Source organism: Phalacrocorax aristotelis, chromosome 3 (genome assembly GCF_949628215.1).
Source record: "Phalacrocorax aristotelis chromosome 3, bGulAri2.1, whole genome shotgun sequence".
NCBI classification, from domain to species: domain Eukaryota; kingdom Metazoa; phylum Chordata; class Aves; order Suliformes; family Phalacrocoracidae; genus Phalacrocorax; species Phalacrocorax aristotelis.
In genome coordinates this window covers 21,437,995-21,463,316 of record NC_134278.1, presented here as the reverse complement: position 1 = coordinate 21,463,316, position 25,322 = coordinate 21,437,995, and the positions used below count along the sequence as shown (strand labels likewise).

General features: G+C 37.8%; 1 protein-coding gene across 1 annotated transcript in view; it reads left to right on the top strand.

The window, feature by feature from the left end:
- The first annotated feature begins 392 nt into the window (after nucleotides 1–392).
- Nucleotides 393–25,322, top strand: part of SNTG2 (syntrophin gamma 2) — a 183,846-nt gene continuing 158,916 nt past the window's right edge. The window contains exons 1-2 of the mRNA XM_075089724.1: nucleotides 393–464; nucleotides 8,154–8,291. Of these exons, the coding sequence (XP_074945825.1) occupies nucleotides 393–464; nucleotides 8,154–8,291 (210 nt within the window). The remainder of the gene's footprint in view (nucleotides 465–8,153; nucleotides 8,292–25,322) is intronic.

The following is a 25,322-nucleotide window of genomic DNA, read 5'->3' as shown; positions in this document are numbered from 1 at the left end:
CCAAGTACATCTTAAATGTTAGGCAGTTGTGGATTTGATTGTATATTACCTAGATTAAAATGGGGTTTATTTGTTGATTTTGTGATACTGAAAATAATCCACTGTTAAAAATTAACATTGGCAGTTGCTTTCCAACTGGAAAGAAATTCAGAATTAACTTAGTTTTTACTTTAATTTGAAATATTTCCCTTCAAGCTACTTTAAAATACTTCCCTTCAGACACAGACGAAAGCTGAAGGGCTGGACCACTGGGGCAGCCACAAGTTTCATCAGCTGCAACGGTGCAGCAAGATGTTGGTGCTGTGGTCCCCGTTGCAGTTCTCCTTGTTGGGAAGGGAGGTGGAAGGAGCTGGTGGTGGGCTACGTGTCTGTGTGCATGTGTAGGGCGTGAAATGGGGGTTGTGGCCCCTGCCACAACAGTAGGTGTGTCCATCATAGCCCTGGCCCCTGGGCTCTGCGATGGGGTACGGCAGGACTGCTGGGCCTAATGGATGTAATGGCATTGCTGCATGGGAACTGGATGGTGCTTATACTGGTGGGCAGTAGTACTTTAGAGCAGAAAATTGTCTGATCTAAAGCACTGATCTCATCCAAATAATTTCTATATCATTTTCTGGTGTTTTTACCTGTAGTGAATTTAGTGACTATAAGTAGTGATAATGATATTTCTCCAGATCTTTTTTTTTTGTCAGATTACCATGTTCTTTATACATTCATGTGTCCAACAAACAAAAACCATGTGAGTTTTGTTATTAACATTATTATTGGTTTTATTATTGCTTTGACATAAGGAAATAAATATACCCGTTTGCTACTCTATTGCTGTGTGGGGTGGGTGGACAATTGCTTGGATGCTCAAGCTGAGGGTAGTGGTTAACGGGTTGTCCTCTACGTGGATTCCTGTGGCAAGTGATGTTCTTCAGGAGTCTGTCCTGTGACCCGTCCTCTTTAACATCTTTGTCAGTGACCTGGAGGAGGTCATGGAGAACTTGATAACCAAGTTTGCTGATGACACCAAATTGGAGGCTGTATTCAGTACAGAGAACTGGGCAGGCTAAGAAATGGACTGCCAGGAAATTAAAGAAATTAATGAACTAAACTCATGAAGTTCAACAAAGTCAAATGCCAAGTCCTGCACCTGGTGAGGAAGAGCACCAGGCAATGATACAGGCTGGGGCCATCCTGTCTGGGGAGCAGCTCTGCTGAAGAGGCCCTGGGGTCCTGGTGGGCAGGGAGTGGTACTTGAGCTAGCAGTGAGTCCTGGCAGCAGAGATGTCAACAGCATCCTGGACTGTATTAGGAGGAGAACAACCAGGAGATCAAGGGAAGGCATTATCCCTCTACTCAACACTTACTAGACTGCATCTAGAGTACTGCATGCAGTTTTGTGCCCCTAATACAAAAAAGACACTGATAACCTGGAGAAAGTTCATTGCAGAGCCACCAGGCTGATTGGGGCTGAGAGCACTTGCCCTGTGAGGGGGCTGGGCTTGTTCAGCCTGGAGAAGGCTTCAGTAGGACCTAAAGGCAGCCTTTACATGTCAGCAAGGAGGATATCAAGAAGGTGGAGCCAGGCTTTTCTCAATGATGCATGGGAGGGCAGGAGACAAGAAGGAGAACTAGAAATCAGATACAAGGAAAAGCTTTTCCTCATGAGGGCAGTGAAGCAGGGGAGCTGGTTGCCCAGCAAGTCTGAGCAGTCTCCGTCCTTAGAGGAGCCTTGCTTTGAGGTTGGGCTTCAGAACTCTCAAGATCCCTTCCTACCTGTGGTGGTAAAACGATGTTTTCTCCCCTGATCTACAGGAGTCTTGAACTGCTCGGGGATATGGGACAAACCCATACCATATTGTCTTTCACAGCATTTTTACAGATGGTTCTTCTGACTTGTTTGTAGAACCCCTCACCCGCCTAGTACCGGAGAATCGTAACCTATCCAAATAGTCTGTTCAAGGGCTTAATTATCTTTATAGTCAGAATTTCTTAACGGAAAGAGTATTAAGGGTAAGGATTTTTATCTCGGCAGTTGTGAGACAGTGTCAGCAGGTGTAAAAGTCATAGCATGCTAAAGCTGAGAGAAAGGACAACTCTGTGTGTATTTACAGGAAAAACATGCTCTGTAAGGGAAGGTCTGTATAACTAATTTCAGGAAGGTATAATTAATCTCTGTCTGTATCTGCTTTTGGTTGTACTGAGTAGTTCTTTGTGTTCTTACGGTACTAATGGAATCATTAATTTTCTGCATTCCACAGCTGTATTAACTGCTCTCTCTAAATATCTGCTGTCCTTACATACATTTGTCCCATGTTGGTCCATTGAAACGCTTGTATTTGTGTTCTCACTCAGGGCTTAAGAGCCTGGAGTTATCTTCGCATCATCACAAAGGTGCATTTCTTCTTAGGGTACAGACCTCCTTCAGATTAAGTGCTATAAAAATTATGTTTATCAAGAAATTTTATTGTAAATGTCACTCATCCATTAAGGACGCTAAATGATAAACTTCTTCAGGTCTTAATAGTAATTTTTAATCTTTCCAGTGTCAGTTGCAAGTTGTTCAGTACAGGTGTCCTTCCAAAGCCAGTCTGGCTTTCTCCTGGATGCAAAGGTTGAGTCATATGCAAGAAGTCATGTAATTCTGAATATTAGCATCAGAGGCAAATAGATCTGAAGGAAATTGTCTTTTCTGGGATTTTGCCCTGTGAGAGGATTAGTACCTGTGCCATTTGGGTAGATATTTGTTCAGTTTTCTCTTAGAATCCCTTAGAGATGGATGTCCATAATCTGTCCCACCAATCTGTTCACGGACTTTAGTGTCCTTGTGGCTGGCTGGAACACGTTAAAAGGAGGTAATTTCTGAATTGTTTTCAGGTCTGGTCATTCCATTTGTCTTTGCAATAGATTTTGAAATACTTAAAACTGTCATTATGTCCTCTTGTATTCTGTCTTTAAACTAAACAACCCAAATTTGTGCAGAATTACTTAAAGGTCCTATTTTCCAGATCTCTGATCACTTTTAGTTTTTTGTTGTATTTTTTTTTTCTCATGACCCTTTTCAGTTCATTACCTCTACTATGTAGTGTAGCCATGGATCAGTGCTGACATAATACTGTATAAAAGGAAACAATATACCGGGGTGTATTAAATGCAACACTGGTGATGGATTACTTCATGGGCATGAAATTATTCCTCCCTCACATTCATCAGTGTTTAAGGGACCTTCTGTACTACCCAGCTGAAGAACTGAGTTTACTTTTGGGCACTACCTTGTGAGAGTGCGAAAAAGTAAATCAGTAAGAAAGAATCCAAAGGAGAGCAGTCAAAATATCTGTTTCTCTTTATTGCAACAAGATACTGATGCCAATGTTTTGTTGTCAACCCTCACTGCTGCCTGTTTCCTTTCCTTAAGAAATGGTGAAGAAATCAGAATTCAACAGAGTTGTTTCCATGAAAAAAAAAAAGAAATTGGATTAGAGAATTGTATCACTAGACCTCTGAGGTGTAAATATTGCTGATAAAATATTTGGAAATACGTTGTGGAACTTCAGTTGGAAAAAAAATGTTCAAATATTGTGCTTAAAGAATTTAATTTATAAATTAAGAAAGGTCATTTATAAATGCATTTTAGCAGTTAAAAATTGAACTGCCGTGCCATTGAAGTTATGGGTATATTTATTAAGGATGAAGATCAGCAAATGGTGATTTCTGCTGGAGAACCAATGTAACTCCATGCAAAGGAATTTTAGATAAAGTAGGGGAAACTCCAGATGATCCATTTTTATAAGGGTCCAAGACACTAATACTGCATTTACTTGGCAACAATAGTGATCACAATTGCTAAAATACACTTAGGCAGAGGGAATAAGAGAGAGGTTTGGAGTTACTGAAAACTTCACCGTTTAAATCATAGTAGTACAACTACACTGCATGTGCTCTGACATCTACTCTGAATGCATACAAATGTATTATATGCTTTTATTATGAATCTCATCTGAATTTTCTGATCAGCTGTGTAAGAGTCCTGAAAATTTTTTGCCTCTCTCCAAACAGTTGCTAGCATGAAAAGTCTGACGAATATTACTCTGATACATTTGAGAAATACATGGATATGCTCTAGAAAAATTGATGGGGATGGAAGGGATAATGAAGGAACGATGTTGATCCAGAGAAACACAAATTATCAAAACCTTACTGTTGTTCTGGTGGTGGCGGTGGGAGACACCAAAACCCCAATTCGTAGGTTTTTCTTTCCAGATTCTTTAGCAGTAATCTGGATATAATTGTTGCTACAGGGAATGCGATAATCTGTCTGATTCAGAAACTGTTTGGATTTTGGATACAATGGCGACGAATGGTGCCTGTCAAAGGCACAGAATGCCTTGATGTCCAGTAAGAAGTAGGCTGTTGGATGGTGCTTGAAGTATCTACTTCTGTCTGTGCAGACACAAGTGTCTTGGTATCATCCAGCTGAGACAGCTTCTTTAGGCAGGCCGTCAGATTTGACAGGGACTCTTCAGATACTTCCTACCACTTCAGAGAGACTGGCTTTGTGAGGGGGCCTCCCATGCTGAGGCAAGCTTCTTCATAACTATCAGCTCAAGGTGCTGATGAAGGCACATCAGCCTGCTTAGGCAGAGAAGATGGTTTTGAAGGCGATAACAGTATTTTATTTTGCTTGTTTTTTCATCGGGGGCAGATCTTAAACTTTCAATATGATTGTCTTTCCATTTCTTGTGTTAATTTGAAAGAAAGAATATAGATTGCATCACACATCATTTTATATGTAAAGGGGGCTTATAAGAAATACAGAGAAATACTTTTTACCAAGGCCTGTAGTAGCAGCGCAAGGGGCAATGATTTTAAACTGAAAGAGGGTAGGTTTAGATTGGACACAAGGAAGAAATTTTTTACAATGAGAGTGGTGAGACACTGGAAGAAAAGAAGTTGTGGAAGTGTTCAAAGTCAGGTTGGATGGGGCTTTGAGCAACCTGATTGAGTGAAAGTTGTCCCTGCCCATGGCAGGCAGGTTGAACTAGATGATCTTCGAAGGTCCCTTCGAACTGAAACCATTCTATGATTCTATAAACAAGTAAATAGTTTCTATAGGAAAGTTAGTACACCTCAACAACACTTTTAAACTCTGCCTCATTGTTTTCAAGGTTTTTCAAATTAAAACTACAGCAGTGAAGACAAGTATTTTATGCTAGTAAGACCGAAGTTTGGTGTAAAGTTGCCTACTTTGAAGCAGAATTTGCAGCTGTGAGCTTTAGGCTACAGACACAGTGCATAGAAAGAGTTATGGTATTTTAAGTAGGGTCCCAAAACATGATGCTGAATGGGGAGTGCTTTAAAGTAAGTACACTGGCTAGGGACCTGATTTAAGTAGTCAACAATAAAACTGATAAAGGATTCATCTGCATTTCTATCTCCCTCTAGAGTGATGTTTTCTTCTCTGTGGTATTGACAGTGTTGAGCTTCTTGATGTACATGTACATGCAAAGGCTAAGTTCTCACTAAAAGATCCTTGTTCGAAGAAGCATTTTGGGCAGGGATTGCCCTGTAGAGTTACATATGCCATCTCTTCAGACAAAGAGAGAACAAGGGAATGTACTGAACTCTGATTCAAAGCCATTTATAATGGTCTAAAAAAAGCCAACTTGAAAGGCTGAGACAAATCTAGATTAATCTTATTGATTCTGAACGCAAATAAGGTATTGCTGCATGTCATTTTGGATCACATCAGGAGTTAGGTGGAGTGTGAGGTAGGTATTGGATTTTAATAGGAATAGATGAGCTTCAGTGAGACTTTAAGTAGTGTGATGGAAAATGCTAAGCTATTAAATCGGTCACTCTACATATTTCATTTGTTACTTGATCATCTGTTACAAATGAAAGTTCAGTTTTGTTTTGTTTTTTTTTTCCGTTGTGTTACTTCTAAACATATATAATGATTACTAGCCAGAGAAGTGTTCTGGGTTTAAGCTGTACAAAAAGCTGTTTTCTCTCAGTGTTTCTGTAAAGCATGGTCTGGCACACAAAGGTAACAGCAGTTGCCAGTCCGGGTGGGACAGTGATGCGCAACCTCTGAACAGCAGCAAAATGGGGGGACAGTGTTTTTTCAAGGCAGTTCTACTGTTTGAAAATACTTGCTTTTATGCAGCATGGCTTTTAAGCGGGTGATGTTGGCACGGTTTTCATATGCTGTCATTCACAAAATTATATTGATAAACCATCCACACATGCTGGAAGCTAAAAAAATTTCAAAACCTTGGGAAAATGAAGAAATGTTCGCTTCCAAACAAGTGAGAATGATTAAGGCTTTACACCCTCGCTGAACTTTGTTTCCTTTAGGCATTCCCAGCAAACATTAAGGACAAGTTTTATCTGCCCAAAATTAGAGTTGTTATTTATATTTGTTTTTTAAGTTATACTTTGTTTAAGTATACTTGTTTTTTAAGTCAAATTAGAGAGCTATGATGCAGTTTTCTCCCTTCGAGATGGATGTATAAAAAAGATCAGGTATATCATGCTTCAGAGGTGTCTGTTGCTCACCACTGGCTTGACAGCATCCAAAAGGCTGTCTTAGATATGGATTTCTGCACTGTAAACCTTTGGCAAGATCCATTTCAGGCTCAAGGTACCTACATGTGGGTGTCTGCTGACATGGCTGATGTCTGTATCCCATCATAATCGTGGAAATCTGGTCTCGCCTGCAGCTAGAGAAGGACCTGGATGTCCTAAAAAGCCTGTGTTAGCCTTACAACTGTGGAGGTCTTGGATATCCTAAAGTGTCTTAAGGGGCAGCAGTGGCCTACATGGGGACATATGCTTTGAGCCCAGGGACAGCAGAACCACATGAGCAATTCAGCTGAGCAACTGCTGTGTATACACTTCAGGGTAAACTGAATTGCTCTGTAGGCTGCATTTTCCATTTTTACTCTAAGGGAGGCTTTGACACTCGGTTGCTGTGTAGAGCTACACCACGTCTAAATATAAGTGCCTTAAGCTTAAGTTGATCCTGCCTTTAAAGGCCAAAAGGTTTTATTGACAATCACCACAGACCTTCCTCCCTTATTATATAGAAATGAAATTATTATGAGGATAATGTTCCATGTTTAATTTTATTTTAAAACCCCTCAAGTATTCATTCAGTGCACAGGACATGTTTCTTCTTTAATTCCATGACTCTGTTCTTTACACAGTCTACTGTTTAACAAAACATAGATGAAGAACTTGTTTATAAATCATCTTTTAAAAACAAATGCTACAGCTAAACTTTAAATTACGCTTGATTATTCTTCACTTGCATAGAGGAAAGTGCAGTGTTGTGGTGATACTGTAATATACATTACAAATTAATAAAAATATTACTTTTAAATGTGATCATCCATTTCAGAACAGGTGTTTTGCTGCTTTTTTTTCTGTGCAATGACTGTAAAGCTCTGAAATCGCATTAGTCTGCTTGTTTTATCAAATAGCTTTAAGCAGTCCTAATTCCACAGGTTTTGCTTAAGGAAATATCTGACTGATTATTAGTGGGAAATTTGCACCTAAGTAAATAAAACAAAAATTAAAATAGAATTTCTTTTCTACTGCTCATGGAGAAAACATTGTTTATACCAAATACTTGACCATCGTATAGCATTTCCCAGTTATCACTCCAGCAATGATGTAACTTCAGAAATGTATGTCCATCTTGACCTAAACAAAAAGAAATTCTGTAACACCTGTATTTGTTTATATGTTTTACAATGTGAAAACCTAGTTTTCTACTGTAATACAACTCTATATCTTAAAGGCAACATACATTTGTACATACCTGCCTGCTTCTAACACAGTTTCATAATAAGTCGTACAATTAAAAACAAATAGGACAGCATTCAATGGCAACAATTCTTTGTGGAACAGTACATTTTTTTAATATCATTTTTTACATAGTAATGTCTACTTCAAAGACCATTTAGTCTGTATTTTACAGTACAGAAGAGGCTTTCTATGTCTAATCCATTTGAAGACTAAAAAGCAGATCAGTTTTCCACTTTCTGTAAGCACTGCTTATTTATAAGCATTTTATGTATTGAATGGGATAGAGGTTGTTATTTATCATTGTGAAATGTTCACATTCTTAAATTTTTTGTTTCTGTGCCTTGCTTTCGCAGACTAAAACTGGTATTGCATTGTTGTATGATGAAGTATCTGAAAATGCTTATGACATCCGACTGAAGCTTACAAAAGAGGTATTAACAATTCAAAAACAAGATGTCGTCTGTGTTAGTGGAAGTGATCACAGTGCAAATGTAAGTGCTTCTATATCTCTGTGTTTTCGACTGTGCGCTTTAATGTCTTCTGCAGAGATTTGTTTATGGTATTAAGTGCAAAAGATTTTTATTGGGTAAAAGAAATACATGTAATGATTAGTTGTTCGGGGTTTTTTGTGCATACTTACATTTTTGCATATAAAGACTTCTCTTTTTAGGCCAGTGCATTATATGTCCTTTGTTCTGACATATGTAACCTTAGCAGGAGAGAATATGTCTAAAAATACTAAAAATTCTTCCACCAAATATTGTTAGGCCATTAAATGAAGGGAAAAAAAGTATTTTTCCATTGAAAGCATTTTGAGAGGAAACAAATATGCCAGAGTTTTCTTGATTTGTGTATCAAATATTGACAGGGTGTCTGCTCAAGGGCACAGAGCTGGCTGAGAGAACACTTGACAGACAGTTATTTCACTTTAATTCTCTGTCAGGCACAGATGGGGCTTAATCAGTGCCAGCATGTATGTGGTGCTTTTTTTCCCCAAAATTCAGTTATGCTGCTTTTTCAAAACCTATGGTGCCCCTAAGCTGTAGAGGAATCTTCTGTATCACCATTTAATAATGTCACTAGAAAAACTGGTGGCATTTTGCATAAGCAGTACAGCAGTGATGTCTAGGTTATGGATGTCCCCAAATGGTGTGTTTTATTTCCTCATATAAACAGTGTTCATCTTAAAACTAAGTGGGGGTATCCCAAATTTTACTGAGTAAAAGAAATTTCATGAACTGTGCTGCTGTTTGTTAGAGTGAACAATTAATGGCAACCTCCTCAGAGAGGGCCAAGGGGGAGCCTTTCTGTCTGCTTGCTGTATTGTGCATGTCATGTAAACACAAAATCTGGCACTTGGGGACATCAAGTGAGTTTGTGATATTCTGCTAAGAATTAGGAGCCAAAGAAGTATATAGCGGTTACCTGTATATGCATATGTGAGTGTCTCAGAGAGCGAGAGTCTGCCTATATGACACAAAAGCATGTTTCATTCCTGCCGTAGTAAATATTTATAGAAATTGTTTAATATCACACAAACAGTAATTTGAAATAGCTTTTCGTAGTTATAAACATTCTGTAGTGGTTTCAAAACTTGTCCATGGAATTCTGTGGAGCATGACTTGCTCTTAAAATTGTTCAAAAAGGTTGCATCAGTTGCCAACTAGTGGGAGGCTACTCAGTGAAGTGAAAGGTATGTCCATTTCTGGTTGGTTTGCTGAAATAAATATAAACCTCAATCAAAAATCATCAGCCTGCATATACTTGCTACTTCACTGAGAGGAATGAAAAACTGCAGCTTTTAACTGCAGACATTTCTGGTAGTGCTGATAAGTTGTATGCAAATTTAAGTTGCAAGAGTCATTAAAATATGTGACTGCAATATATGGTGTCTGTGCATATAAGTATACGTGATTGCTCCAGACTCAGTGATATTTAAATGCCTTGTGTATAAACTTTCATAGAAAAAGAATCTAAATTCTGTCCTACCTTGTCCCAGATTGCTTCCTGATTGAATCAACACAGGCTGGCTGCATCTGGTTGTATCAAATCTGTATATGTATTGATCATCACTCTCTGGTCACTCAAGAAAGATCAAAAAAAAAAAAAAAGTTCCAAAAGCAAACCAAAAAACCAAAACCCTAAACCCCACCCCCCTGCCCCCAACCCTATAACTAAATCAGTACAAAAAACCCCCAAACAACCTAACAGGTCTGCCTCTTCCTTTTAAATTCAATATTTGGGTTGATTTTTATTTTGTTGGGTTTCACTCCTACATTTTAAGGGTACCCTAAACAGTACTTCTTGGTGGAAGATGGGACAGGAAGACAAGCTCTGATAATACTTGAGGAGCTAGATTTTGAAAGAAATTCTGGAAAGTAAGAGTCCCTGGAGAGGAGACAGAACTGGGATATGCAGCCACTGCGTACTAAATAAGCTGAAGTTCCTTGGTTGTATTGCATGACTAGTAATGATTACACATGGGCAGTCCTGCCAAGCTCACCTTTCCTGGAAAATGTTGTTAACGTCCTTACTTTCCTTAAGTTTTCTTGCTGAAGACTCTGAAAACTAGATTTTAAGGCTCTGATCTCTTGTTTTTCCATGTCCCTTGAAAGATCTCCCCTGGATGTTGCTTTCTGAAAGTGTTATCTCCAATCCTCATGGGCTTCTGTTTTCAAACTCTAATGAGAAGAATGGACTAAACTGTGGCTTCATGGCAATATTTGCTTTTTCAATAGTATACTTTGAACCAAATAAAAACTTCTGGAACAGTACCGTTTAATATAAAGGCCAAACAAGTGTAACACGAAGATGAATACTGTATTTTTTACAGTATATAAATTGCTAGTATATAGGAGCTCAAAAACAGGATTTGAAATCAAGCTGAGCTAGCTGGTAGTTCTCTAGCACTGTTTCTGGTAGTTCTGAAGTTTTACATTTCCAGCTACACAAGATAAATTCCAGAGAGATAAATGCTTTACTTTTCAAGTGGTTCAAGAAACTGATTTTCATTGCTGTGCTGTATGACTCAAAATACTAATAGAAAATAGTAAACTGGAAGTCAATCCTATAGCAGTCATAAACAGTCACATTGTCCTACTGATTTATTCTGCCTCCTTTCTATACTTTTTCTTTCTCAGGTATTCCTAGTTAATCTTTATTTTACACATGCCCATTCATCAAACTAGTTCATTTGCAACAAAAATAGAAATAACTCGTTTGCCTTTTTTCTGTAGTCAGAAAGATGTAGGAGGGGAAAAAAATATTTTGTTTTTAGAGTAACTTTTCTTCTTAGGTGAGGTATGTGTATGGAAAATTATTGAAAAAGATAGTTCTGTGTCTACTTGTGGTAATACTTTGTTCTCCAGCCAGTTCTGTGGGAGAGCATTCATAGGATGCATTTGCTTTGAACCTCTTTTCTGGTGACAAGTTCATTGATTTTGAGGAATACTGAGGACAGGATTTGCAGCCGTGCATAATTAGTTCTGCTAGTCCTGTCCAGCTCTGAATGCTACACGAGGACTGGCAAGGACATCAGTGATTGCTACTGCTACTGCCAGTGGTTGTACTTTCAGCAATAGAGATTATTCCCAAGGATAAGAGGCTCTCACTATAAAATACCTTTTACTACCATCATCAAGACCTCTTCTTGTTTCATATTTTGCCATCTGCCATTCATTTAGGTGCTATTTTTAAGCACTCAGAAAGCTTCACCTTTGCTGAGAAATTGTAGAGCTGGCTTTCTGTAATATAATGGCAGTTCAGCCCTTTTCACTAGTTCTTGCTTTCTTGGACTTGGATGTAGAGTAATGAGGGAGAAGAGCATGGTTTGTGAAATTCAAGTTGTGTGTAGAAGAAATAATGTAAAAGCAACTGTTTCTTTTCCTTAGTTTTCACATTTTTCACAGCAGACAAGATGGCTTTTAAATATCTGTAAAAATCCTTCTGGAAGTGGAAACATTGTGGGAAACAATATTTTCCAGTGTTTCATGATATACTGTTACATTTATAAAAATAGTATAGATATAACGATGTATAATATTTTTATATATATATTTATGTGATTAAACATGCAATCTTTCCACCAAGATGTATTTCAGAACTTCAGACTTGGTAAATCCAAGTATTCTAAGCAAGTCTTCATGATATTTGGGATGTTCAAATTCATAGGAGAGAGGAGAATGTATGGATGCATCAGAATTGATGTGTGCTCGTAGAAGCCAAGCACGAAGGTATTGACAGAAATGGTGTATTGAAAATAAACAGACATTTTTCACTATCTTCTAGGTATTTTTAATGGAAGTTTGTTTGTTTGGTTTTGGGTTCTTTTACACAGATTTGAAGTTTAACAGTACTCACAGAAGGGCATTACTTGTGTGACAGACAGAGAGAGATCCATTTTTGGTTAAAGGAGAAACAGGGATATATTCATTTTCATACTCCATGCTTCACTGAGAGATGATTTGGCTTTAACTTTTTGTCATTCCACATGCTAAAATTAATTTCTTACACAGTGCCTCACTCCCGTAATATTCTTAGTTTTTCTTCCATGTGTATTGCTATCATCCTTCTCCTGTTGTCAGCCCACAGTTTTATGCCTCTCCTCTTTTCATAAGCAAGTTTTTTTTTCTTTTACTTTGTATTATTTTTCTGTATCTTTTCTTCCTGCTAATTGCACTTGCAAAGTAAGTAAAAGAGAAGAAATGAGTCTGGCTTTATATCAAAGTCAGTCCTCAGAGCTGAATTGTCTCTGACTTGGTCAGTGGCCGGGCAAATAGGTTTCTAATGCAGGCTCCTGGCATCTTGATTGGAAGACGACTCCTCAGAGGCTTATGTGAGTCTAATAGAATTAGAATAACAAAAACCTTTGCATCCTGGGTACCCAGTTGTCCAGCTTCACAAGCTGTGTCTTAGCTGGACTTTATCAGAATAAAGCAAGGTAGGTGAATAGGGAAGAAAAATGGCAAGATTAGTTGTTTTGTTGATCAAAAAAATAGAAACAGTGCCTGAAAGTCCTGTTTAAATCCCTGATGAGACTGCTATGACTTTTTCTTTATAATTCACATGCTAATAAGGACAGAGAAGAATGTTATTTTGTAGCAAACCTCTAGGGAAAGGTCTGCATTAAAGCCTGAAAGTTAATTTTTTTTAACCCAAGGAATTTTCTATCTAGACAACTACTAATACTAATGCTTACTTAGTGCCTGTTCTACCATCTCTGGGGTGGTATTTTAGTCCAAAATTACTTTTAAAGAAAGCTAATGGTGAACATTTTCTGTCTTTTTGGAAATTTCAAGTGGGTGATTAAAGAAAGAGTTCTCCTTTTGAAACTAAGATCACTTGTTTGGAGAAAATACATTATTTAACCATTTGTTGTTTGTTTTCCATGCTCTGGAAAACTGATCTAGATATTTAGAAGATAGCTATCAAGTAATTCCTTAGGATCTTCATTGTGAAAGATTGTAAGCTTGTGTTGCTGTCACTTTGAGAACAGTTAAAAGTTTGTATCACTAAATAAATAATAAATATAAGTATTCATCATCATGACAAAAAAAAGCTTCATTATTAAAGTTAAAGAGAGTAATGAGCTTAGGTAGAAAGGATAATATATGTAACAGAACAGAAGAATGCAAAGGACACTATGGATATCCCTTAAAACATAATCTCTCACTGAGACATGGGAAGAGTCCAGCTGAGGGTATGCCTTCATACCAACAAGATAGAAAAGAAAGGCAGCACAACATTGGTGTTACTACCTGGTAAATGAGGCCTATGTACAAACTTGTGTCCTTTATTAAAATTGTAATTAATCTATTATATATGGGGCCATGACAGACTGTCAGGATTGGTAAATTGGAACTGTGTATATTGTAGGAACTTCTGTAGCTGTTTAAAATCTTCAATGTTAGGGGCAAAATATCTGACTGTGGTGGCAGCCTAAGCCTTTCCAGTTGCGGTATGTGGGATATTGATGGGTGCAACCACTACTCTTTGTCTTCACACCAGCCAATATGTGAAATGTTGCACCAACTGAATGCGAATAAAATTACTCAAATAAAAAACAGCTGTGTTCTGGCAGGATTTAGCGATAATTAGTTGTTATAGGATGCCTTTTTACTTGAAAGGAATCATCTTATTTTGAATGGGAAGGAAAGAAGTAGATCCATATCTTGCCACAGGGTCTTATATATGTTGTTAGGAACTCTGGACATCCATATTTGTAGATGATCTTCATAGACTTGATCTATAACATCAGTCTGAGAACAGTCTGAGTCCCGGGTTCTCTCATACTACTTGCCAAAAAACCTCCTGTCCCAAATAAAACATCTTACAACTCAGCGGAGAAGTTCCTGGGGATTCTTGTGAACTCGTATCATGTGTTTCATTCAGACATATTTAATATGATCACCACACCCTGGAGAATACATACATTGGGGTTTTTCACAGTCATCTTTGCTAGAATAGATCATGGAATAATTTAGAGTGAAAGGGACCTCTCAAGGTCATCTAAGTCAGCCCACTGCTCAAAGCGGGGATACCTTCCAAGCTTGGGCAAGTTGCTGAGAGCTTTGTCCATTCACGTTTAGAATACCTCCAAGGATGGAGATGCTACCACCTCTCTGGGCAGCCTTTTCTAATGCTTAACCACTTTCACTGTGTAATTATTCACGTTGTTATGCTCAGTTGGAATTTCCTTTGCTGCACTTTTTGACTGTTGCCTCTCATCTTGTTTTGGTGGATCCATGAGAACAATCTGGTTCTGTCTTTTTTTTTTTTATTTTTCCTTTGGATTGGCAGGCTTTGAAAATAAAATGAGTAACTTCTTTTTATTCTCTTTAAAAATAGGAAAAAAAAAAACCAACAAAACAAACCCCTCCAAAAAACTTTGATCTATGGTAAAGGAAAGTTATAATAAGATGAACCAATAAAAATATCTTGTTATGCCATATTTAGTAAGGATTCTATGCAGCTGTCCCAGATATTCACCAGCGTGTGAAAAGATCTGCTTTGTCTCTATACAAAACTCAACAGTGACTGGCACATCTCAGTTGATTTTTGTAGCTAAATTCTTCCTGTTCCTACTGGGAAAAGGTGAGATCCTGTGCAATGCAAGGAGTTAAGTTTCAAAACTTAATCATTCATAATAATCTTTTCCGTTCTGTCTGCATGTTACCTACTACAGCTTGCTTCCCCTTCATGGAAGTGAAGAATTGAGGCATCACGTGATGCCATGGAGGACTAATTTGTGTCTTTCCTTCCCTTTCTTGAGGTTTCTTGACTTATATTTCGATTGTCTTCATAATTTGTTCCACTTCCTGATTTACACTGTCTTTTTGAGCAATGCAACTATTTCTAGGAATATAAAACAGTCTACTAAAAATTACAGAGGCTTAGGACTAAAGTTTACACAGGCACCCGTTGAGCAAAAAGCTTTCCCTGAAGGCCAGACTTGTTATAACCAACAGTAGAGCAAATCTTAGGTGTAATAAGGTTCTTTGATTGACACCCACCTCAATGTAGTTTGATGAAAAAGCTGTTACATTATTTTTCAATGCATTCTTTGATTCTTTACCTGGTTAATTATAAGATTCTGGTGGTTACAGTTCCTGAGAGGGCAGTATTACTTACTTGTGGAAATGCACAAGTGTGGGACATCCAGTCTGACCGAAGTAACTCTGTAAAATTTACATTTTCCTCATGGTCTGCTCATTTCTTAAGATTTGTGTATACTCACTGTTTGTAATAAAGGCTGTGGGACATATTTAAGTCGTAACAATAGTGAGTAAGGAAGCAATCAAAACTCAGTGCCTTCTGGCTTCTAGTTCTTTGACCTTGGATCGCCACGTACTGGAAGAAGGAATCTCCGTGTCCCAGTACTAGGGGATGGCACTGCAGTTCATCTGACATGCTGCATGATACATCATATGGTGTCTTTAGGTACTAGCATAAGGCTGCATGGTTCTAGCCCTATCATGTAGATGCTTATATTGTTAGACTTGGTGATTAATCATAATCCAGCACCATCTCTCATTAGGGCTGCTGCATGCACTCTCTCACCTCTGTATGATGTTTCTTCTGAATTCCATATGGAAATAATTTTGGCAAGAGCAGCCCCTGCTGTAGTTTAAAATCCATGTTTCTAGGAAGACAGTCAGGCAAAAGGTGGACTGCAGCCCGCAGCCACTGGGAGAGCGGAAGCATGCTGCTGGTGAGAAGAGAGGGTTGTGTGAGCAGACGTGGAAAACTCTGTACTTGGTGGATTGTTAAATACATGCTGAACAATTAGCTGAGCAAGCTCTGAGGCTGGAGCAGTGGGGGGTGTGAGCTGAGAAAATCTTTGTCATGGGAACTCCCCATCTTGAGGAGAAAACTTCCAGAAGGATTTCACATATCCTTATTCTCCACCACATCCTCTTTTCTTCTTTTTGGACATGTAACAACCAGCAGCATGTCTGCATTTCATGATATGTTTCTGGGTCTCACATTCTCATAGATCTGTTTCTTCAATCATTTTTTATCTCATAACTTCCTTGTTGTAGCTTTAAGTGTTGCTGAAGAAAAGGAAGATAAGATATGGTTGGTATGTTAAGTACACATATTTATCTTCTTACTCCTTCTGGTATCAGACCGTTTCTTCCCTTGCGTCCATGCAGGACATGTTGCAGGCTTCTCTTTTAACTCTTCATATTGCACTTTCTTGTTTTGCTTCTTTCTTTCCCCTGCATGTTTCCCAAGGGGCTGGATAGCAACCTCTGCCATCATTGCCTAAGAATGGCTCTTATTTGCTGTTGTTCACCTGCCATGTAGTACCTGTAGTAAATTTGACATCTTTCTTTCAACAAGTAAGGAGGCCTTTTGAGACTACTCTTCCCAATAAATGACAGATGCAACTCTAGTGGTGGGAATAAAGTTTGTCTAACAAGAAAAAAAAGTACCCTGAACTACTGTGATGCAGCAATGAATGTTTTCTTTGCTCACATTTTCATGTCTTCCTGTTTAGCCACTTACTTTGCCTAAGGTATAGTCTGTTGTGGTTTGAGCATGGGGACTAGGTTGGCTCAGGTACCAAGACATGTTTAGTCACAGCTATGTTTAATGTTGACAAGTCACTCAGCATCCAAGTCCCACAGCAGGGGAGATGCCCACCCAGGAGAGATGCCAGTGCAGTGGTTCCCTGCACAACCTCCCAGCCCCATGGCAGGAGGGCACTGCCAGAGTCAGCACAGTGGTCTTACACTTACTGATTAAGTAGAAGGAAAAAGAATGAAAATAAATCAAAGCGTTGGCAATCTTTGTCTCCCAGACTATTCTAGCCATTGTGAGTTGTCTTGTTTCTTTGAATAGTTTTAACAAAATCTGAAGAAGATGAGCTATTTCAAGTGTTCCAGCATTTTCTACCATGTGCTTCAGTCTGGTGTTTGGAAATAATATATGCATTCATTAATATTTTCATGTAGACTGGCACAGAAAAGTCTAGACTGGTTACATACAGAATCTTTTCCCAAATATATGTATTTATATTAATGAGCAGGGAGTGCTTTGAGCAGAATCTCCCTCCTTCTGAAATCCCTTTAGTAGTACTCGGTTCATTAAGAGAGAGAGAGAGAGAGAGAGAGAGACAGAGAATATCTTTCCTAATGAAAGATCCTTTACCACAAGTGCCAGTCCTATGTGTTAGCAACCTGGTAATAATGACATAATGGGTAGGCACTGACAGGTGGATATAAAATCTCACTAAAAAACAGTACCAAAATTAGGGACTGTAATTGCCTCCTCACATCTTCGCATGGAGCCATTAAGCTCCAGTCACGTTACTTCATGTGAATGAATACCAAGACATAAAAGACTTTTCCAGAGATAAGCTTTTCTGTTGAGTCATTGTGTTTTAAAAGAATCTAGAGAGTTTTCTGTGTCAAGAGCTATCTCATACCAAAAGGATGGGTATTTGGCCATATAATTTCAAAATGAATAATACTTTCAAATGTAATTTAGAGAACTACTAAAACTACAGCTTTTTTTTTCAGCTACATCATTCTTAGTAGCTGTTATAAGCAGCATTACAGCTCCTGTTACCAACTAGTCTCTTCTCTGTACAGTTGTTGGCGTGGTATTCTTTTGTATGATGTCTGCATCTTATATCTTTTACAATTTATATTTTATCTGTTTGGCAGTATATTCTTGCCTGGCATAATTTTTGGAGTTCTTGAAAGTTTCTGCCTCACTGATCTTTATTTCAATATTGATGACTGAGACCTTTCAAGGCCTTCCTCCCCTATATTTGTATGTGCTGTTTCAGTCCAGAGCTTTCTGGAATTGGCTTTCCCTGGGTTTCTAACACCTTTTGGAACTACACGTAAGCAAAAGATACAGGCTGAATTTAAGAATATATTACTTGCACTGCTTTCAGCTGTGGACTATGGCTATCAGCATCTGAAGTTGGGGCAAAATCTTTTCTGCTTGTTCCCATTTTTAACAACTTGTTCTGCAGTGCAGTTGTTTTCCCTAGTGCACAGACCGTGATATTGCTTTGAAATAAAGCCCCTGTCTCCGAGCTATATGCTGTGACAGGATACAAAACCACAGGTCATGCTCTGGCCCTCCTGCAGTGAAGTAAATGTTATTCCACGAGGGTGATAGTGGTGGAGAGGAAGACAGACTGATCACATCTAAATATTGCTTCTAACACAAAATTTAAATTCTATTCTTCCACTGTTGCAGCTATGCAGATTTCATCCCTAAAAGTTGCTTTTGATTTTGTACCTAGCTAGCGTCTCAGTGGCTGTAAGTCTTTCACAAAGTGTAGGCTGGTTTCTTAAATGCAGTTTGGTTGCCTTTGAACATATGCAAGCTTGTTCTGTCAACACCTATATGCTCCAAAGTTCTAATGCATCAGAACAAGACAAAAGTTTTACTCAGACATTTGCAGTTAGGCAATATGAACTTCCTTTAACACTTAAAGCACTAAAAAAGTGAAAATTTTAGTGGCCTTCTCAGGTTTACAGTTTGTTCAAAGAGAAAGTACATTTCCAAAATACATATTCTTCTACCATAGACTAAGTCCAAATGCAACAGCCGTCCTACCCACTCAAAGAACTGCTTGACATACAAGCAGATCAAACCGCCTGTCAAACACTTTTAGTGGGTAAACTTGCCTTCTCTTTGTGTTGCTGGTACGTTTGACACTGGTCAATGCATTTGTTTCTCAAAATTGATCTGCTAGAGAATGTCATGGCCAAATTGTTACCCCATTCTTAAACGTAGTGGTAGGTATTACAGAGCTAGTATCGCTTTGAGAAACAGATAATAAAAACCTTGACAACTTGCAAAAATAAAAGGTCTTAGAAAGATAGGAATATTTCATGATGGTATCCTGGCCAATTATAGTTTTAATAATTACAGTCTGTCTATTTAAATGTATCCCGAAGTTTCATGCAGGGCACTTATTCTTTCTCTAATCTAGAAACAGAAAACAAAACAAATCAGGCCTCCTGTGTGGTGTGCTATGAGAGGTATAGAATTACTTCTGCTTTGTAGCACAACTGGAATGAGTGATTTTTACAGTATATGCGTGAAGTACTTTGGAAGTCTTCAAAATGAAGAGTTTTAATAAACTGTAGATACTATTAAAGGATATAATTAGCAAAACAAAATGCTAGTTAAAAAGCAATAAAAGTATTACTGTCAGCTTTCCTGTTCAGATTGATAATTAGTAACACTTACTGAGGAGTTTTCCTTGCCTATAATGAAATAAAATTACACAGCCATCATACAGTCGACTGTGGCTCTGTGTAGGGATTTTTAAGATTTTTTTTTTTTTTAAGACTGATACAGATGTCTGCCTCACTTCAGCCTCAAACCATAAATAAATTGGTCTGAAAAGAAAAATTATATATAGCCTGCAGATAACTGAAGAGTAAAATAAGTTGTTTGTATGTTTGCCTAAGACATAAACACTGGGTTTTCAGCTGCATATGTGCATTACATTACCATTAATTCCACAAAATTGGTATAATTCCACGAAGAGATAGGGGTTTTTTCCACAAATATTGCAATTCAGTTTTGGCAAGAGGTTCTGGAGTAGGATTTTCTTTCATAGTTACTTGCAAAGCTAGTGTGGGTTTCTGTCCAAATTTTGTAGTCGTGAAATTTTGTTGTTGCATAAGACATTCAGAACTGAGTCAGACCTGAAAGTTACTTAGCCCACTGTCCTTTTTCTAACAGCAGCCAATAATGTTCCCCTAGAAAAGCCAAACAGGGCAAGAATATGTGATGCTTCTCTTGACCCATTCCCTACCACAAGTTATTCAGTGTCTTCTTGATCAAAATGTAGTTTTATATCGGCTCTTAACAGATTTATTTTTGGGGTAGTTGTCCAATATCCCCTTGAACACATGTAGACTTTCAACATCAGAATTTTTTTCTCACCAGACTCTAGAATCTACTACACATCGCACAAAGAATCACCTCTTTTTATTTGTTCTGATCCTAGTTCCTCATAGCATCATTTGATGCCTCCTAGTTTTTGTACCAGAAAAGGCTATAAAAACTGATTCCCTTTCACTGTCCTCTATGGAACTTACTGTATTTTAAGAGCCTCCTGATCCCTAGCCTGTCTCTTTTCCTGGATGAGGAGTTATAACCTCTTCTGTTATTCCTTGTACAGGAGCAGTTTTGTGCTTCCATCATCCTTATCGTCTTTTTCTGAACCTTTTCTAGCAGTTTTAGGTATGAAAGGACCAAATGGTATATGGTTTTCAAGGTGGGGTGAACTTTGGATTTCTACAGTGGTATAATGATGTTCGTCTCTATTATTTTGCTAAGACTTCCAAAAATTTGATCTGTATTCATCAGTATTGATCTACTGAACACTGCACTGATGATGTCATGGAACCAACTACTTTAACCCCAGGGTCTTGCTCCTTAATCAAAATGACTGATTCAGAATCAATCCTAATTCCTTATCTACATAATGTACGTGGGAAAATAATCTCTCTTAGTAGCTTTGATCTGCTGTAGTGTTTCATATTCTGTTTTGTTGCCTGGTAACTCTTTTGTAAGTTGTTCCACAAATATTTTCAGTTCATTTACTCTTCCTCTCTCAATAAGCAGCAAAGTTAATCTTACTGCTTCTGCCTTTTTTTTTTTTTTAATTCTTCGTGAGCATTTTAAATAATACAGGATGAAACACAGGCAACAGTGGAACTTCACTGGTGACCTTCCTCCATTGTGAGAATTACACATTTAATCCATCCCCCTGTTTTCTCTCTATTTTCTAACTAATTTTAATTAGCATATCTGTACAAGACTGTTCCCTCATGTTTCCTGTGTTTCCATAACTCACCTTTAAAAAATATGTGGTCTCTTCCAAGATAGATCGAGTTCATCAAAGTGTCTGCCAATTCTATCCTTTGTTATAGTTTCTCTCACTGTCTAGAGATTCCTGCCCCTCCGCCCTCCCCCCCCCACAGTTTGTTCTAATTTGTTTAGTTCCAGCCTTCAGTTTCCTACACCTTAACTAGAACCTTTTTTAAAAAATGGGATTTTATTTTCAGTGTTGTAGTCTTCATGTATCAAGGCTTTATTGGGAAGCGTCACTCCAGTGCTCCTGCTTTGATTCATCCCTGCGTTCCTTTCAGACTAGGGTGGATGCTATCTGACCCTGGTGATTTGCTACTGTTATTTAGTCAATTTGCTTCTAAAGTGGTTTCAGATACAGACAGATCCATACATCTTTTGTACTACAGAGAACTTCGGAGGATCATCTCTAGTTTCTTTCACACTAATGAAAAGTGTTCATTTATCTTCCTTTCAGCAGCATTATTTTCTCTGAGTATGCCTTTTATATCTTGATCATAAATTGGCCCTGCAGAGTTTCTTTGGCAGACCTCCTGCTCCTGATAGATTTGAAGATTATTATTAATTTTGATTCTTTTTGGCAGTTGTTGGAACTCTCTTTACTGCCTAATTCTGGTTTTCAATTATATTTGCTTATGTTCCTTTTTCTTGTCTTCATTTGAATATGATGTCCATCAGTCTTTAGATGTAATAACCTCTCTTAACCTCCTCTTTAGCCATGCAGTTTTCCCTTTTCTCTTAATTAAGGTACTTCTAATGAGTGTCATTCATTGGTTCTATGCTTCTTGCGATCCCAGTTGCATAAATGTTGAATGCAAAGTATGTAACAGTTGCTATTACAGAGTACCTTTTCAGATGTAAAAATTTTAACTAAATCCTGCACGCTATACTCAAGACTAGGGCAAGTATTGAGTCTAATCTTGTGAGCTCCGTGAAGTAGTGACTGATAGAGACCTGCTTTTTGTTGACCACGACAGCGCCAGCAAACAGTGAACATTTGCCAGGCTTTTCCCAACTAACACTTTCTCTGGACAGCCAGACATCTGCTTCTGTCATTGCCTTTGCCTCCTTGCTTTCCAGCCATGGCTGGGCGTTGGCAGTCTTACCGATTTCTGTTCCCTATAGATCATTTTATGAACATCTTGGATTAATTTCAAGGTGTGTGCCTTCAGTCAAATACATGATGGAAACTTTATTCTGTCACCAGTATAAATGAGCATCAGTTCTCTATTTTAGACTGCATTTGAAACATACTGTATGCGCACACAGTTGTGTTTTCACAGGGGTGGTCTTAACCATGCTGAAACCTGTCTGTTGGGTATTCAGTCTAGATTTGTTTAGGAGATTAGGTTTTAATGCAAAAGGTTCTTGATAAAATATCATGTTAGTCTCATACTTCCAACTCTGCACAGCTGACAGCCTGAAGGAAAAAGCAGAGGCAAGAAGACAGAATTACCAGTAAAGTAGTCCACATTCAGGACTGGTGTTACCAGTAGCCACTCAAGGGCACAACCAGCAAATTCTGCTTTGGCAGGTAGGGTTGTTAGTTGGATTTACTTTCCTGAAACCTGAGTTTGGCTAAACTTTTGACTCACAATTATAAGAATATGTTTGTACCAGTAGTAGTATGTTTATTATATATCTTATAAAAAGATTTATTAGGGGGATGCTATCAGAATTTTATCTACAGAACCAGCTATAGAAGCTTCATCATTTAGAGTACATTAAGTGAATATTTTTAATGTTCTTTGGACAAAGAACTTCGTGTTACTCTGTGACAACTCTCTGAATGTTACATGCTTCTCTGTCAGCATTTAAATAAAATCTAATACAAAGAAGTATGTTCTTTTATATGTATGTTTTTATTGTACATGACTACAAATGCTACCAGTACTTCTAGGGATAATTAGAAATACTGTAATTTAAATTGGTGCATGGAGTTAATGTATATTGGTGTCCTTTTTCTTTCTGTTTATTTATTTATTGTGGGATCCATCATACACAGGTTTATGGGATTTTGTCTCATCTACAAAACATAACACAACTGTAGCACATGTTCAACATTGGCCACAGTCCTCTATACTGTTTGTGAGTGTGCCGCCTGGCTACGTTTTGACTTGTGCCAAATTGTCTGTACTGGGTGTCAGGGTACTCTGTCACAGTTTTGGCCAATGTCACTTACAACTCTCTTAAACAACGCCTCAGACCAAATCAGGAGATGGCATGTGTCATGTAGTCTCCCAGTTAGGCAGTTTGGACGGTAGTCATGTTTTCAAGGAAAGAAAATTTAGTAGTGTGGATGGGAGTTTTACTGTATTGCTTTGCTGGAGAAAATCCTCCAGTCCGCTTTATTTTAGCGTAGGCATGACTTGTGAGTCTGGAATTGTAAGAGAAATAGTCTGTTCTTTTGTTTAAAGGAGAAGTGAAAAATACCTTCCAGAATTTTGAGTTATGAGATGGACAAGAACAAAAGCGAAGAAAGGCCCTGAGAAGAGAACGGGACCACAACAGGATAAGTTAGAGGGGACAGAGAAATCAAATAAAAGGGAATAATTACTGTTTAGTACATTGCCCTACAAAACCTGGAACTGAATTCAGTAGTGTCCTGCTTTCAGCAGGTATCTAATGTTGAATCTCCTCTAAATGACCCACAGATTTATTTTTTTTTTTTTTTGCTCAAGTAGTGAGCATCTATAATTATGAATGTAAGGGTCCAAATGAAGGGCTAAATGGAAACTAGCCTATGGCGAACCATGTGAATTTGTGTTTTTTTTCCCCAAAATTATTTTTTAATTTCCTCTTTTAAAATACAGTTGCAAAGTCAAATATTAGAAAGTTAGAAATACACAGCCTATTGTCTTTCGAATATTAGTTTTATGTTCTCTGTTATGTTGGAAGATATGCTGGGAATGAGTTGAGGGGTAACAGGAAGAAAAGGGTAGTCTCAATATCTACTGGTGAATGATCCTTACCCTGGAACAGAGGTGCAATGTAATCATAGACGTGTCACATCCGTAAACTAACAACAAATTAACACTGTTGATCAGGAATTAGCTGCATATTATCTTCTAATCTGAAATTACAATGTGTTAAGATGCTGAACATTCAAAGCTAAGGCTGAAGATAGTCAACAAGATACTTTGAACAGATAAATTTCATACAAATGTTTAGAAAAAGCATTTAGGTATTTCCAATTACTGAAACAGAATTAATTGTCTCTAAATCTTTGTGTGCCTCCATTCTTGCTCTATAGAATGAGGATACTTTTGTGAAACGGATTTCATTTATGTGGATGTACCTAAATATTGTACTGCTTACTACCATAATAAAGCCCAAGAGTATTTTAGTAGTACTAAATTTAGAACTAAATTAAGTTCATGTTCATGAAATAACATGACAGATCATGCTTTAAATAAAGATTAAAAATATCTGTACACTGTAAGGTCTTAAAGCCAATATTACTGTTTTTAAACGTTTTCTTAAAAAATCCAGTTATGCTATGTCATACTACAAAACTTCAAAATGTTGCCTTGTGTCTGTAGTCTGAATGTGTATGTTTTCCATTTCAAGTCACTGAAATTTTCACTGTATCTGTCTGTAAGATTTGGTTGTCTTCTGCCAGGGAAGATACTTTAAAACTGCTTGATCGTCCCTGAAAAGTGCTTAAAAAAAGCTAAGTATACTTAACTCCTGGCATCTGTTTCACTACTACACAAATCTCCCAAGCTATTTGGCATTCCTTTGGCCTTTGCCTGCTACCTTTTCAATTTCTTTGCATCTCTTTCAAAATGAGCGTATCAGAACTAGCTGTATTATTTAAAGTGTGTGGATCGCTGCCAGATACTGAAATAATTTATAGTCTCTCTGTTCCTTCTTAATAGTCTCCTGATGATGTAGGATTACGCTAGCCATTTTGGCCATGGCATTATGCAGGAACATGTTTTTTTTCTCGTACTCAGCATGAGTCATATGTTTGGGTTTTTCACAAGACCACCTTTTGCCAGACAGAGTGCTTTTCTCTATTTGTTTGAGCTGTTTTCCTTGTTACAAGGGTGATCTTAAATGACCTTGGCTTTGAATTGCTGTATGTTTAAAACCTGTCCTGTTCATCATTACTTTATCACAAGTGCTGTCCCTTACAAGAATTACTGCAATTAATATAGATT